The 13991-nt window shown below is 35.6% G+C and overlaps 1 protein-coding gene across 1 annotated transcript in view; it reads right to left on the bottom strand.

Annotated features, from left to right (window-relative positions):
• RAPH1 (Ras association (RalGDS/AF-6) and pleckstrin homology domains 1) overlaps window positions 1–13991 on the bottom strand; it is a 106024-nt gene that overhangs the window by 24919 nt on the left and 67114 nt on the right. Inside the window, 3 exon segments of the mRNA XM_020972854.2 lie at window positions 1029–1150; window positions 4258–4417; window positions 6843–6920. Of these exon segments, the coding sequence (XP_020828513.1) occupies window positions 1029–1150; window positions 4258–4417; window positions 6843–6920 (360 nt within the window).

Genomic DNA, 13991 nt, shown 5'->3' with positions numbered 1-13991 from the left:
CACTAAAAACTACCACCACCAGATGCCTGCAAATGCTCAGCAGAAATGATACTTCATGATTAATAATATTTTTTATATTAAGACAAATACCTTTTGCCTTTAATACTGGTGATATTTCTCATTAGTATTAATTGGAATAATAGAAATTGGAAATTAACAGGAATTTTATGTATTCAGTCGATTTTTGAAAAGTATAATATCAGTAAGTTTTCCTCATAGTTATGAAACATTAACTCCAATTACATGCTTAGTATTAAGATCTGAGAGGGAATCAGGAAGGTGTACTAGTTCAACTTTTCCTTCCTCTTAAGAGATGAAGTTGAGACCCAGTGAGGTTAGTTGACTTGTCCAAGGTTATGCAATTAGTCTATAACAGACATAGTATCTGAACCCAAGTCCTTTGACTTCAATTCCACTATTATTTCTACTATAATATAGCTATTTCCCACCAAGGAAAAATAGTAGTATTTGCAATTACAAAGCACTAACATCAAGTTAAAAGCACTGAAATAGATAATGTAAACATAGGATTTAGACAAGGAAAGGAGCATTAGGGTTATTTAGTTCAAGCAGTTCATTTTGCAGATGAGTAAACTAAGGCTCAAAGAAACTACAACTGAAGTGACACAATTCTTCAACAAAAAAGAACACAAAATGAACATAGTATATGTGGCAGGTGAAGGACACCAAAAGCCACAATGCCCAAGGAGAATTTAATATCATTTCCTTGCAAAGTACATAGCTGGGTCATCCAATGAACATTTAACAGACAGAGATGCTAATTTATAAGCCCAGAGGCTGTTGAAAAGTAGTAGCTACTTCTGTCACCCTATGATGTGGATAAGCACTTATCTCACTTTTGAGGGCTAGTGTTTTGATCCTTAGGGTATCCACAAAGGCCAGAAAGTAAGTCATGCTATAGTGCTCTACACTTGTTATCAGGTTGTCTATCTTTCAAAACAGTTACTTGATTTGGTCAGAAAAGCAAATAAACTATATTTCAACTTCAGAAAATTTTTCAGGCTTACCTGGGGATTTTTGAAAAGTGCATATTTTTCTATACGCTCCACAAAGATAAGCTTGTTTTGACTATCTCTTGTCCAGTTTAGAAGATTTTCAACTAAGTTTTCATGATCTTCAAAGATTCTCTCTGTCCAAATGACAAAGTTTTATTAGTACTTCATTGCTGTAACAATCTCAGAATTAGATTATTTTACATTACAGTCTAGGACTCATTGAAGACTTCTGGGTAAGGAGTGACAAGATCTGAGCATCCTAATGCTAGATCCATTAGAAAGCTAATGTATCTAGCAGCCTCACATGGCTTAAATGTCCTTTAACCAAAGGAGGTGGAAGAAAACTTAAAGTAAACACAGTGAACGCCACTGACTCCATCTTATGACTCAGTTCTGGATCTAGCTCAGTTCCCTTTCTATTCAATTACAGGATTAGTCCAATTTCTGTCTCGTGATAAAACTGTATTCAGTTATGGGAATTATGATAAAACTTTACTGCATCTTTTGAACCTAACTCTGTGTAGCTGGGAGGCTGGACCATTTCAACCTGTTGCTTAGAGACCCCTAACTAAAGACCTAGGCGATAATGACTAGAGACCCAGTCAGATACAAAGACTGATGTAAAGAACTTTCTCACAATTATACATCTCAAGCAACCCATATGTCTTATTTGAAAACTGGTCCCATACTGGTTAATCAGTTATTCTTTCCATTTTCTTTTGATTGAATACAGATGCCGGGGATTTCTGATTTCAGGGAATTATACCAGTTTGCTCTCCCTGTCCTAACTTGGAAAGTCCCTAATCTTTCCTCAAATTAGAAATCAGATTAATATTGTATCCTGGTTAATTGTTTTCTTTTAATTAATTAGTTTTATTTGATGGCTTTTAATACATTAAAATTTGGTTGACTCTATATTCAGGGTCTTTGGACTGACTGGAGAGTCTAATGAACTGTTTATTATACCTATCTTGCTAATAAATTGTATAGGTCAAACTGTTTCCTTAGTTATTATTAAGTATCTACCACAATGATGGACTAAATGAGTACTTGAGTTCCTTTCTACTCTGAGATTCAAGATATGGAGAAATCATTCAACAAATATTTAACTTACGCTACATGCAAATCACTGTGACAGATGTTGGAGGGGAAAGAGGCTGGAAATGGATGATCAGGGGTTTTTGTGTATCAAGCTAAAGAGCTTGGGTTTTATTTGGTAAACACTGGGGAAGTTTTTGTTTTTGCAAGAATGTGATATGTTCAGAGATGTTCGTGATGAAGATGAATTAGTTGTCTCTGAATACTTGGCAGGGCAGTGCAGTACATTGGAAAGAGTGCGGGATTTGGACTCAGAGGACCCAGTTTGAATCTTTTCAAACTTTAGTTTCCTCACCTCTAGCTTCTAGAACGAAAGGTTTTTCTAGCTCTAAGCTCCTAAGATTTGGCAAGGGATAAGAATGAAGCAAAGTGAAAAAACCAAAACCAGTTACTTATGTGACTGGGAAATCAGAAGAAGCCAGTATTGAGGAGGAATAATGTTTGGCTGATTTGGAATGAGATTTAAGAATAGTCAACAATTTATTAAATGAATTTAGATTACTATATAAAATAAAGGTAGCTTAATTTTAGATGAAACAATCATTGTAACCTTAGATTCATTATGACCTTAATATGGGAGTGTGAAATTAAGATGGATTTTAAGCCTATCTTCAAAACACCATTTCTTAAACAAAAACAAAAAAATGTTCCTAACTTTAAGCTGCAGAAACAATAGGTGGTACATATTAAGCCACAATCAGGCTATTTATCATACACGATGGACAAAGAAGTAGCTATCAATAATGAAAAGGCATCTTATTCTAACTATTAGACACTCTTGTCAGTTGGATACTCTTCCCCTTAAAACAAACTCACATAAAACATGATTTTCATTAAAATTTTATGAAATTTTGTGATGCCAGTGACAGCATAAATAATATAAAACCACTACAGCACACCATTGTTGAAGCAACGATTGCTACCTTTATGAAATAAATCATCATACATGGTTAATAGAAGTAGCCAATTCCTATAGTGTTATGAATCTCCCAAGATGCTCTCTATTTAAATTAAAAAAAAACAACTAAGGAAATACTGGAGGATAAAAAACTCTAGAGGAAAAAAACTTAAGATCAGTTTCCTAGAAAGTGAGCATTTACTTTGGAATATTTATTGATTCAGGGGTTATAATAATAATAGCGAATATTTGCATAGTGCTTTAAAAGTCTGCAAAGCACTTTAAATGATCACATTTGAAACTGCAGAACAATTCCCATGAAGTGGTTGCTATTATTTATGCCCATTTTATAGATGAGGTAAAAGAGGCAGTGAGAGGCTAAGTAGCTCACACAGGTTCATACAGTTAAGTTAGTATGTGAGGTAGCACTTAAGCTCAGGTCTTCCTGACTCCCAAGTCCAGACCTCAATCCACTATACCATTTACACTGGACTTATATTACACTCTTATAGAAGCTAAAGTAGTTTCTGGTAAGAGATTTTATTCTTCAGTACCATATTAAGGACTTCCTTATCAACCTTAGATCACAGATTTAGAACTACAAGGGATGCTAGAGGTCATGTAGGCCAAAAGAGAGGCAGTGACTCGCCCATGGTCATACAGGAATAACAACAACAATAATTTTTATATAGTTTTATAGTTTGCAAAGCTATGCTATATGTTATACAACAATGGAAATAAATCAATAAAATAACAAAAAGTGAGGTGAAATTAAATTTACCATAATGCCATAATGGCATCAAGATATATTTGGGAATCTAAAATTATAATTAATACAAAAAATGCTTTTGATATAAGACCCTTTTTATATTCTTCCTATTAAGAGGTTTTCCATTTATCTCTGAAAAATCAGACATAAGCAACATAAGCATAATTGTATTAGGATGAAATGACTGGTCGATTGTACACAATTCTAAGGAAATATAGTATTTTTCATCCTTTGTTCTGTCCACAATAAAGACATGAGTGAAATGGTATGGATATGGTAATAGTCTTGTATTACATTATAATCTAAGCAACAATTAGACAAATAAGATGCTATAAACACAGAGAAAAAATCCAAATTATGAAAAAACTGCAACCAAATGTATAACAATAAATAGGATTTTTAAAGTATGCTTTTATAGAGAGTAAGACAACTGATCTTACAAAGATGTAAAAGACTAGTACAACAAAATTACTAACCCATTTGTAATTCGGAGATGGTCTCTACTAGTGACCAGTCTAAGCTATAGCCACAGTGTGACTTGTCCATCAGGTTATCCAATACTTGTCTCACTGTCTGCCTCTCATCTACCATCATTGTTTTAGAGCTGTCATCAGACATGTGGACTCTAATTACAAGCTGTAACAGAGAAGAAAAAAGTTAAAAAAACAAAAAACATTTTGAAAGTAATTTTTTCCAAGTCATTCTTTACTAGTAACACTATCTAAATAAAAATTAAATTTGTTGAAAATCTGTATTCAATTCACATAAAATAAAATATGCATACATATACACTCTCATTTGAGCTTTATAGTAATCCTAAGAGGCTTTATTATTCCTGTTTTATAGATGAGGAAACTGAGGTTCAAAGCGCCTCAGCCCAAATTAAAACTACAGGGCAAGGGTGGGAAGCCTTGTGACCAGCATTCTTTCTACTATACCAGGCTGCTTCTTACAACAAAAAACCCCCTTAAAATATCATCATCAACAAAAACCTTTATCATCCTTTTACTTTATTGGCTTATCTGCCTTCTAATATCTAGCTGGGATGAACTAAATTAAAGGAAGGTTTTTGTTGTTTCTTGGAGGGGGAAAGAGAGTGGAAAAAATGGGATTTTTTTTTTTTTGGTGAGGCAATTAGGGTTAAGTGACTTGCCCAAGGTCACACAGCTGGTGTCAAAAGTGTCTGGTTTGAGGCTGGATTTGAACTCAGGTCCTCCTGACTCCAAGCCCAGTGCTCTATCCACTGCGCCCCCTAGCTGCCCCATGATCTTTTCTATACAAAGAAAAAAGGATATAGCGTTCAAAACAAGGTAGGGTAAAAATCTTAAAATAGATTCTTACAACACTTGTGTTCTTGAATTATTCTAAGGCTTTTTTTTTAAAAGGACATGTTTTGGTTGAAAATTAAGAAAGTTATCCTCAGGCATTCCATGTTCTAACCAAACTGAACTGGTAGCCATTTCCAGAACTTGCCATTTTATGTCCTCTTCTATTTACACATTTGCACAAGCTGTCCCAAATGCATGGAAGGTACTTCCTCCTCAACTCTGCCCCTAGGAATCCTTATCTTTCTTCAAAGTTCAGCTTCTCTGAGAAGTCTTCCCTGAGCTGCCCCATTGTGAAGCTCTTTCTCTTTACACAAGTATAGAGTTGTTCCTCTATACTTGTCTTTTGTAGTACAGGTTTTATCTCCCCATCACAATGTCAGTTCCTTAAGGACTCTTTCTGTCTCCAGCGTGGAGCACACTACTGTGCATACTGTAGGCCCTTTGTAAAGTTTGCTGAATTTGTTGCAATAACTAGAAAGTATATTAACCAGAAAGATGTATTAAAAGTTTAGCCAAGAAAAGTAACATGTGCCGAAATGTCATCAAGTGAACAGAGGCATTGCTAATAAATGAAATACCATTTCTTGGCCATTGCCATCTGCAAGGCACGTAACCTAATCAATTACATAAATTTAGCAAGCCTTTTAAGAATTCCAAACTGGCTAATGTATTAGAGAAGTCCCCCCCCCCCCCCCCCGGATAATTAACACCCATTACTTCAAAAGGTCTGTGACTCCGTCAGTCTAAGCATAACTAATGCTTTAGTTAATAGTTACCCACATTGCTGTTGCTCAGAATATTTATTGCCTTCTCTTCTGAGAAGCCTCTGACCTTAGCGTGGTTTGCTAGGCCTTTCAGCTTGGTAGACAGACCCTGCCACAGCTTCTAGTCCCCTGGCTAACTGAACACACTTCTAATTCTATGCCATTCTGACATACAGTTCACACTTAAAATGGCTTCCTTCTGAAATTTTCGTTTGGCTGTATTTTCTTTATAGTTCAAGAAAAGGGGGAAAAAAACCTCAACCCTAAATAAAAAGTTTGGTTTGAAATAAGCAGTAAAATAATTTGTAATTTGTATCAGAAATGGTGTTGTGGAAAATTAACTAAAACAATATGGAGAAATTAAATTAAGGGCTGAACCTCCCCCCCCCCCCCCCCCCCCCCCGTATTTTAAAAAGCATACCCACATGTGTAATGTTATCTAAATGAGGTTCCTGTTCTCTACCAACTACTGCATCTGTAGCCATACTTCTAGTTTTCTGGGTGAACTACGTCAAGTAGCAACTTCTGACAGTTCCCTATGAAATGGAGATTACTGTCTTCTATTTTAAAAGAATGATGAAAGCAATTAAAAAAATTTAAATATAGAAACAAACACTGGGTAGTACCTTAGAACTAGCTGTAATTTGCTTGTTGTTCCAGTGCCTAGCATAGCGGCTGGCACATAGTAGGTGCTTTTAATACATGGTTACTGAAATGAACTGTCACCGACCATACAAGCATCCTATCTGACTGCTGTCTACAAGGACTGCATTAGAAGCAAGCACACAAGGCTGAAATTAGGAACCAGGCTGCTATTCTAATGAAGATTAGGCTGGTCTCAAGCAATATTTATTTCAGAAAAACTTTAAACTTGTTTTCCTTAATAAGACGCCCCCCAAAATGCATCATGTTGTAGTAGACGTTTTATAAATTAATAAAGCCCCAAGCCAGCCTGAAGCCCCGGGCCACCTTCTTCACTTGGGCTTCTTTAATCTTCTCCAGGGCCACTCGGATCTTTTCTGCCTTCACCTTGGCTGCCTGTTCTTCCTGTGAACACAAGACAATTGAGACAAACAAATGCCCAGGGGATTAGCATATTTTAAAATTTAAGCTTTTTAAAAAAATGCTTAGGGTTAGTTTGGGGAATAAAATTTTAAAAGCATGAAATGTCCCCATGCTTAAATGTTCAGAATATATATTTTGAAAGAAAAAAATGAAAATCTGGATAGTTTTTTACAAAAGAAGACAGCTTTTTACAAAATCTATCATGCCCAACAGACTAGTGTAGTCACCAAAATGAATTAGTTTTGTAGTATAGCGGTTAAGTTTATATAGTCTAAGATTATGCTAAATTTGATTCTATCAAAATATGAAGACCATATAGTTAAGTTATGGGGGAATATGTAGACCCAAGATATTATAAACTAAAGCACAGTGTTGATTTTGTTTGCTGATAAATCTTTGCCCTTAATGCAAACCTCTTTGAATTTAAACTCTCTGCAAAGGATGGCAGCTGAACTGAGCTAACTTTTGTCAGTTACGCTGTAACAACATTCCCCAGAAATTATATTTATAAGAAAAAGTAATGTCTGTCTTTTTTTTTTTTTTAACAAATATGAAACTACAGCACAGGCATATTTTCATTCTAAAAAGGATACAAATACAAGTACAGTCTGTTACATAAAAACAAGACCTAGGTTTTCCGCTGCTTTTAAAGTTTTTAACCTAAGATAGTCAGTTGTACTTCATGTTAGTAAATTCTGGCTGATCTGTATTCATCCTTTTGCTATTAAAAAAAAAGTTTGTCGCAAAAGAATTTCCAAAGTACTCGATTTGGTGTACTGGAAACTTCTTAGATAAGTATGTCTAAGAAGTTCCCAAAACATTAGATTAAAATGACCAAGAATTAGATATATGGTTTAACCATTTTTCTAGTTTTCCTAAAAGAATATTTTATACGCTAACATCCATACTTACTTGTAATTTCCAAGTACAGGCCATATGAACACTGTAGCAGTAATCTCCAAATTAAAAAAGAAAAAAAACTCTCAAAAAATAAAACCTTTCCTAGTAAAGGATGATTTAAAAATTTTCTAGTGTAGGTGAGGCATCTAAAGAAAAACTTTTAAGAGATTTAAGAGGAACAAAGCCCAAACTTTTTAATTCCATTGGCTCCTTTCAACTTACCTCTCCTCTAATTCCCAATCAACCCCTGTCCCAAATTCAGCCTAGATTACAGTTAGTAAGCATAGCTAAGTACTTTAGAACAGTGGTTAAAGAAAGTTTCTATTAAAGTACTTGGCTCCAAAAACAATTCATATACTTTTCTTCATTAAATATCAGGGCAATGAAAGTCGGCTATGTTTAATATATCTGTCGCATGCCTTTGCACCAGCAGCTGAAACTCCTGTCCTAGCCATAACCCCACTGCACCTAACTCCTTGAGAGCAATTCTTCTCTTTACCTGCGTCACTCCACACTCCAGGCTGCCTCCCCTGTTTCATGCTTTGTATTTACTACTCAGGGTGAGTGAAACAAGTAGACTGGGGAGAGCAGTGGGCTTGTTCACCAGGAATCTGATCCTCGAAAAGAAGCTAGTGAATTAACAAAAGCATAAAGCTCCAGCCTGAAATACTATCTGAAAACTCAGCCAGGCAAAGAACAGAGCATTTTATTTTGAAGGTGCTGAGGTAGAAGATAAGATTCATTTATTTTGTAAAGGTGTGCTCATTTAATGAAAAGAATGACTCATCCAAATAAATCAGTAAAACACAGCTGACTCTTCATTGTATATTTTAATGGAAGATATTCAAAATTCAACTTCAATAGTGAGGCAAAATTATGTATGAAAATGTTTACATGAAATCCTCAGGTTAATATTTTTCTATGTTTCTCAAACGAAGTGTTTAAAAATTCTTTTCTGCTTTAAAGGGCATGTTTTGCTTACAGCTATTAGGTTATACGAATGCTTCTTGCCTTTGGAAATTGAACAAGATGACCTCACATAGAAAAGAGGAAGACATCTCATCCTACAAATTGGCATATTTCATAAACAGGGTAAGAAGATACTTAATACCACACAGTACCAAAAGACTGGTTAGTAAATATTCACTGATGATGAGTTTTGCTCAGAATACTTAAAAGAGCTGGTAAATTTTTTTTTTTACAAAATCCACGACAATCTATGTTTACTTATTTTTAAGGCATGGCAAAGTGGAAAAAGGACTGATTTGGCATCAGAGACTACTGGCTCAAATTCCAACTGCTGTCTATCAAGCACATGAGACCCTAGGTAAAGCAGGCAGCCTCTCTGGGTTTCAAAAAAAGGGCTTGCTTCAGAGTTCAAAGAGCCGGGTTTGAATCCTGGCTAGTCTACCTATCAGCTCAGTCATCTCTGGTGTGGCTTTTAGCTGCCTCACTCCTCTTTTCTGGGACTTATTCTCCTCATTTGTAGAATGAGAGGTTTGAATTACATGGTTCCTCCTAGCTCTAAATCTAGGCTTCCCGAAGTTGTCTTGATTTTTTCCAATATCTTCTTATTGACAACGTCTCCCAAACCCCAGCACAGCCACATTGCCGTGCATGTATTAGGTTCTGAGGCTTCCCGTACTTGGTCTCAATTCCTCTCTTACCTTACCTTCTTTTCTGTATTGAAAGGGAAAAACTCCTGAAAAACTCTTTTCATAGCTATCAGAGACCATCCAAAACCAAGCCTCCTCCAATTTGCATTAAGGACAAAAACTGGGTAGAGATCTCTTGATTATAGTTATGAAAGTCAATGCTGTAGATTAAAAAAAATGCTGAAAAGCTCTGGAACATTTTCTTTTTTGTATAAAAATTTAAAAACTCTGAGAAAAAAGCAACAATAGCCAAAGGAAATGGAAACGGAAAGTTTGAGGTCACTAATTCTAGAGATCATTAACCCAAGAACAACTCATACTAAAATTAGGGAGGTGAGAATTAGTATGTCTTAAGATTTGATGAAAACTGGTTTATATCAACTTCCCAAAGCAATCACATGCCTGATAGATATCACTGACTGCCCACCATCTGAAATTAAATGTACAGCCCTTATGGCCATAAAGGAGAGTTCAAAGACAGGATATTCACAATGAGAAAAGCTTATGAGACTGAGGCATGCAGTAGTAGTTTGAAAGCCTTCTCTAAAGCAGGGGAAAATAGGAAGGCCTAGAATAGCCATTTCTTGGACTAATGTCTTTTTCAGTCAGTCACTGATAAATAATAAGCTGCTAATATGATAATGGCATTCGGGGTCAGAGGGCACCAGAATCAGGAACACATTCACATATACAGCAGTGGCTGGGTACAGTCGACAGAGTGTTAGACCAGGAATCAGGAAGACCTGTGTTCAAATTCAGCCTCCATCATTTAAGAGTCGTGTAACCCTGTACAAGTCACAAATTCTTTCTGCCTTAGTTTTTTCAAATGTAAAATGGGGATAATAATAGCACCTACCTCCCAGAGTCATGAGGATAAAAAGAAATAATATTTGAAAAGCATTTTGCAAAACTTAAAGTGCTCTATAAATGCGAGCTATTATTACTATCACAGTTAGGTGGCAACATAGTGCACAGAGCACCAGGCCTGGAGTCATGGAATCTCATTTTTTCAGTGCAAATCTGGCCTCAGACACTTATTAGTTGTATGATCCATGGCAAGTCACTTAGACCTGTTTGCCTTAGTTTCCTCATCTGTAAAATGAGCTACAGAAGAAAACAGCAACCCACTCCTTTATCTTTGCCAAGAAAACCCCAAATGCGGTCACCAAGAATTGGACATGATGGAAGCAACTGAACAACATTATTATTATTAACTGATGTTATTATTTTTCTCTGCCTATTATTATCATGACAATACAAATGGAAGGCACTGCTATTCCTGATAAGAAAAATGACTGGCATTGCGTTTTCAAAGGTTATTCCTCAGAAGTAACTATTTCTGCAACTTAGACTGGTGATAGTTTGTTAGGAACAGTGACAGGGGTACTTCCTAAATGTTAATACCATTCAATCTGGGCAGAGGTATCTTCTTGTAAATCTATGGTCTATCTTAACTACTAAAGACAACATAGCACCACCGAATCAAATGCTTTGGGGGAGGGAGAAGCAAACAACAAAAAACACATTAGTATCCTATGTTGTCTGCACCTGTGAGTTAATTTTTTGTTAAATTATGTGACTATAAAGATGTGATCTGCTCTAGAAAAAAGTTTGTAATAGCTTGCTTTTCCTAAACCTTCTTAATATTTTCATCTATTATATATAATGTGGAAAATGTGGCAAACCACTGCAGTATCTTTGCCAAGAAAACCCCAAATGAGGTCCCGAAGAGTTGGATATGACTGCACATCATCTACTGTACAATACAGTTCTATGTGTATAGATCATTTTCAAAGGTTTTAGTCTAGGGGCAAGAGGTTGTAGCATAGTGGCTAGTGGCATTAAGGTAGCAGACTATGAGGTCCAGATGGGCAGAACAAGGATGGATTAAGGAAACCTAAATGATGATAAGGGCAGGGGGATAAGCTCAGCAGACTGTGGAAGGAGAGTAGAATTTCAACATTAAAAATCTTGGAGATGATATGTCAGTGACTTTTTTTTGTATCTCCAGCACTTAATTATTTAATAAAAACTTACTGATTGATTGGAAAAATAAATATACTCTGGTTAAGTTTTCAAAAGAAATGGAAACTATCAAACATTGGAAAAAACGCACCAACTCACTGATAAGAAGAGAAACTCATATTAAAACAACTTTTGAGACTTTAATCCACCATACTCAACAAGCTGGAAAAAATGATTCTTAAAGCACCGAAATGATTCAAGTTGGAAGGGCCACGGGATGACAGAAACACTAGTATTTTTGGTGGAGCTGTCCAATGGCACTGGAAAACAATTCAATTTGTAGGTGAGCAAAATGATTCAACTGTTCTGGCTCTAAGCCTGCTTGACTGCACTACTGAAGTTCCAGAATAAAAAGGGATTATTATGAATTATGGGCAGCTAAGTGGTGAAGTGGATAGAGTGCTGGGCCTGGAGTTAGGAAGACTCATCTTCCTGAGTTCTAATCTGGCCTCAGATTAACTGTGTGACCCTGGGCAAGTCATTTAACCCTGTTTGCCTAAATTTCCTCACCTGTAAAATGAGCTAGAGAAATGAATTGGGAAACCATTCCAGTACCTTTGCTAAAATAATCCTAAATGGGTTCATGAAGAGAGTCAGATGCAACCAAACGAATGAGTTATAGTTAGATGGACAATTCATTCTTCTTTTTTTTTTTTGGTAAGACAATGGGGTGAAGTGACTTGCCCAGGGTCACACAGCTAGTAAGTGTCAACTGTCTGAGGCCAGATTTGAACTCAAGTCTTCCTGAAGGCAGGGCCAGTGCTCTATCCACTGTGCTATCTAGCTGCCCCCAACAATTTATTCTTAATGTAAAAAAGAGCTTATTTTGAAAAATCAAGAAGGACTAGCATTGAATAATTATTAATAACAATTAAAAACAGTACAATCAGGGGTATCTGGGTTGAGAAGCTGTCACACATTCATAGATCTAATCTACCCCATTAAAATTAGAATATAAAACACTTTCCCCTGAAATCCTTTGATTTCTGATTATTTGAAAGGTACTTTGGGATGTTGCATTGCTTCAGTATCATTTTTACAAACATAATTTTCATCATTTTCTTCATCATCACCATCATTACTACACCATGTTCTATAGTTGTGTATGAGTTCCTGGTAGAAGTCTGATAAATTCATTACAGTTTACAGAAATATTTTTAATCCTTCCATTAATCAACCTTGATATAAGTATTTCAATTTATATCTAAGAAATGCCACTCAAGTACACATTCTAAGTGGCTAACTATAGCTAAATACAATATCAAATACAGTTAATTCTCAAGCACAAGGGTCAGTTGTGTCCAAACCCAAAATGACACATAATTTTAAAAAATTATTTGATTTCTAAACAATTTCATACTTATAGAATATAATTTATCTGCTATCCAAAAATGGAAGTTACACTGTGAGGTTGTCCAGTTCCTAATTCAGTGATGGAAACAGAAATTACCTCTCAGAAAGAGGCAAAACACCAGTCTGAAGGAAATCCAGCTTTGGTCAAACTAACTGCAGGTTTACATATTCTTGAGGATGTAGAATTAAGTAATAAAATGTTATAGCCTTTCCTTCTAGCTCATGTTTGACTACAGTAAATCAAGATTTTAAGTAAAAAACAGAAGTAGTATTGGTAATAATAGAAATAAGATTTTAAAAGCAAGATTTGCCACAGAAAAAGTTGTAGGGATAATCTCACCAACAGAAAAATGAAAATTAACTACTGAATAGAATACAAAGTGTTAGACTTCAAAGCAATAAAACTATCATATTGGAAAGGGTGCTAAAACACCAAAAAGTTTTTAAAGAAATTATTCTTTTCATATTATAATACTTATGGAATGAATGCTAGCCATTACGAATATTAGAAAGCTAAGTGAAAAGTTATTAGAGAATTTTAGATTTTTTACAAGAATCTTCTTTCTAACCAAGAGTTATTAATATCAAGTAATTGCCTTCATTGGAGAAAAAAATCAATCTACTAAAGACAAAGGTGCCACAACAAGAAAGCAACAATCCAGGAGCACATCCAAATTATGGGGACTGTATCCTCCCTTAAAGCAACAGTCACATGCAGGCAGAAAGAAGAAGCATCACCTTGGTCAGCAAATGAGAAGGTTTTCCTGCAATGTTTCTCAGAAGGAGGGAGGTTTCCCTGTCCAGATAGGAGTGCTTGTGCAGAAAGAGAGAAAAAAAGGCAAAAGGAGTCAGTGTAGGCGTTGTGTGCTTAAAAAAATTGAGTAAATATAAAACAAACAAAGGAAGATGTTCTTTCAGTTCCCTATATTTCTAAACCGACAGAGACAAAAATCAGGCAGTTTCCAGGTAACAGCCACTGCTGCTTCCTCCTCACTTCAAGAAGATGTAGATTACTCTAAAGGCCACAGGTTAAATAACTGATTATCCTCTGGTAATGTTTTTAAGTGCTATATATCCACATAGTACAAATATGTATATACTGAAAAATAATGGTAATAAA

The sequence above is a fragment of the Phascolarctos cinereus genome, unplaced genomic scaffold (genome assembly GCF_003287225.1).
Source record: "Phascolarctos cinereus isolate Bilbo 61053 unplaced genomic scaffold, phaCin_HiC Scaffold_7;HRSCAF=346, whole genome shotgun sequence".
Lineage (NCBI taxonomy): Eukaryota > Metazoa > Chordata > Mammalia > Diprotodontia > Phascolarctidae > Phascolarctos > Phascolarctos cinereus.
The sequence above is the reverse complement of the archived record's forward strand: the minus strand, read 5'-3'. Positions and strand labels throughout refer to the sequence as shown.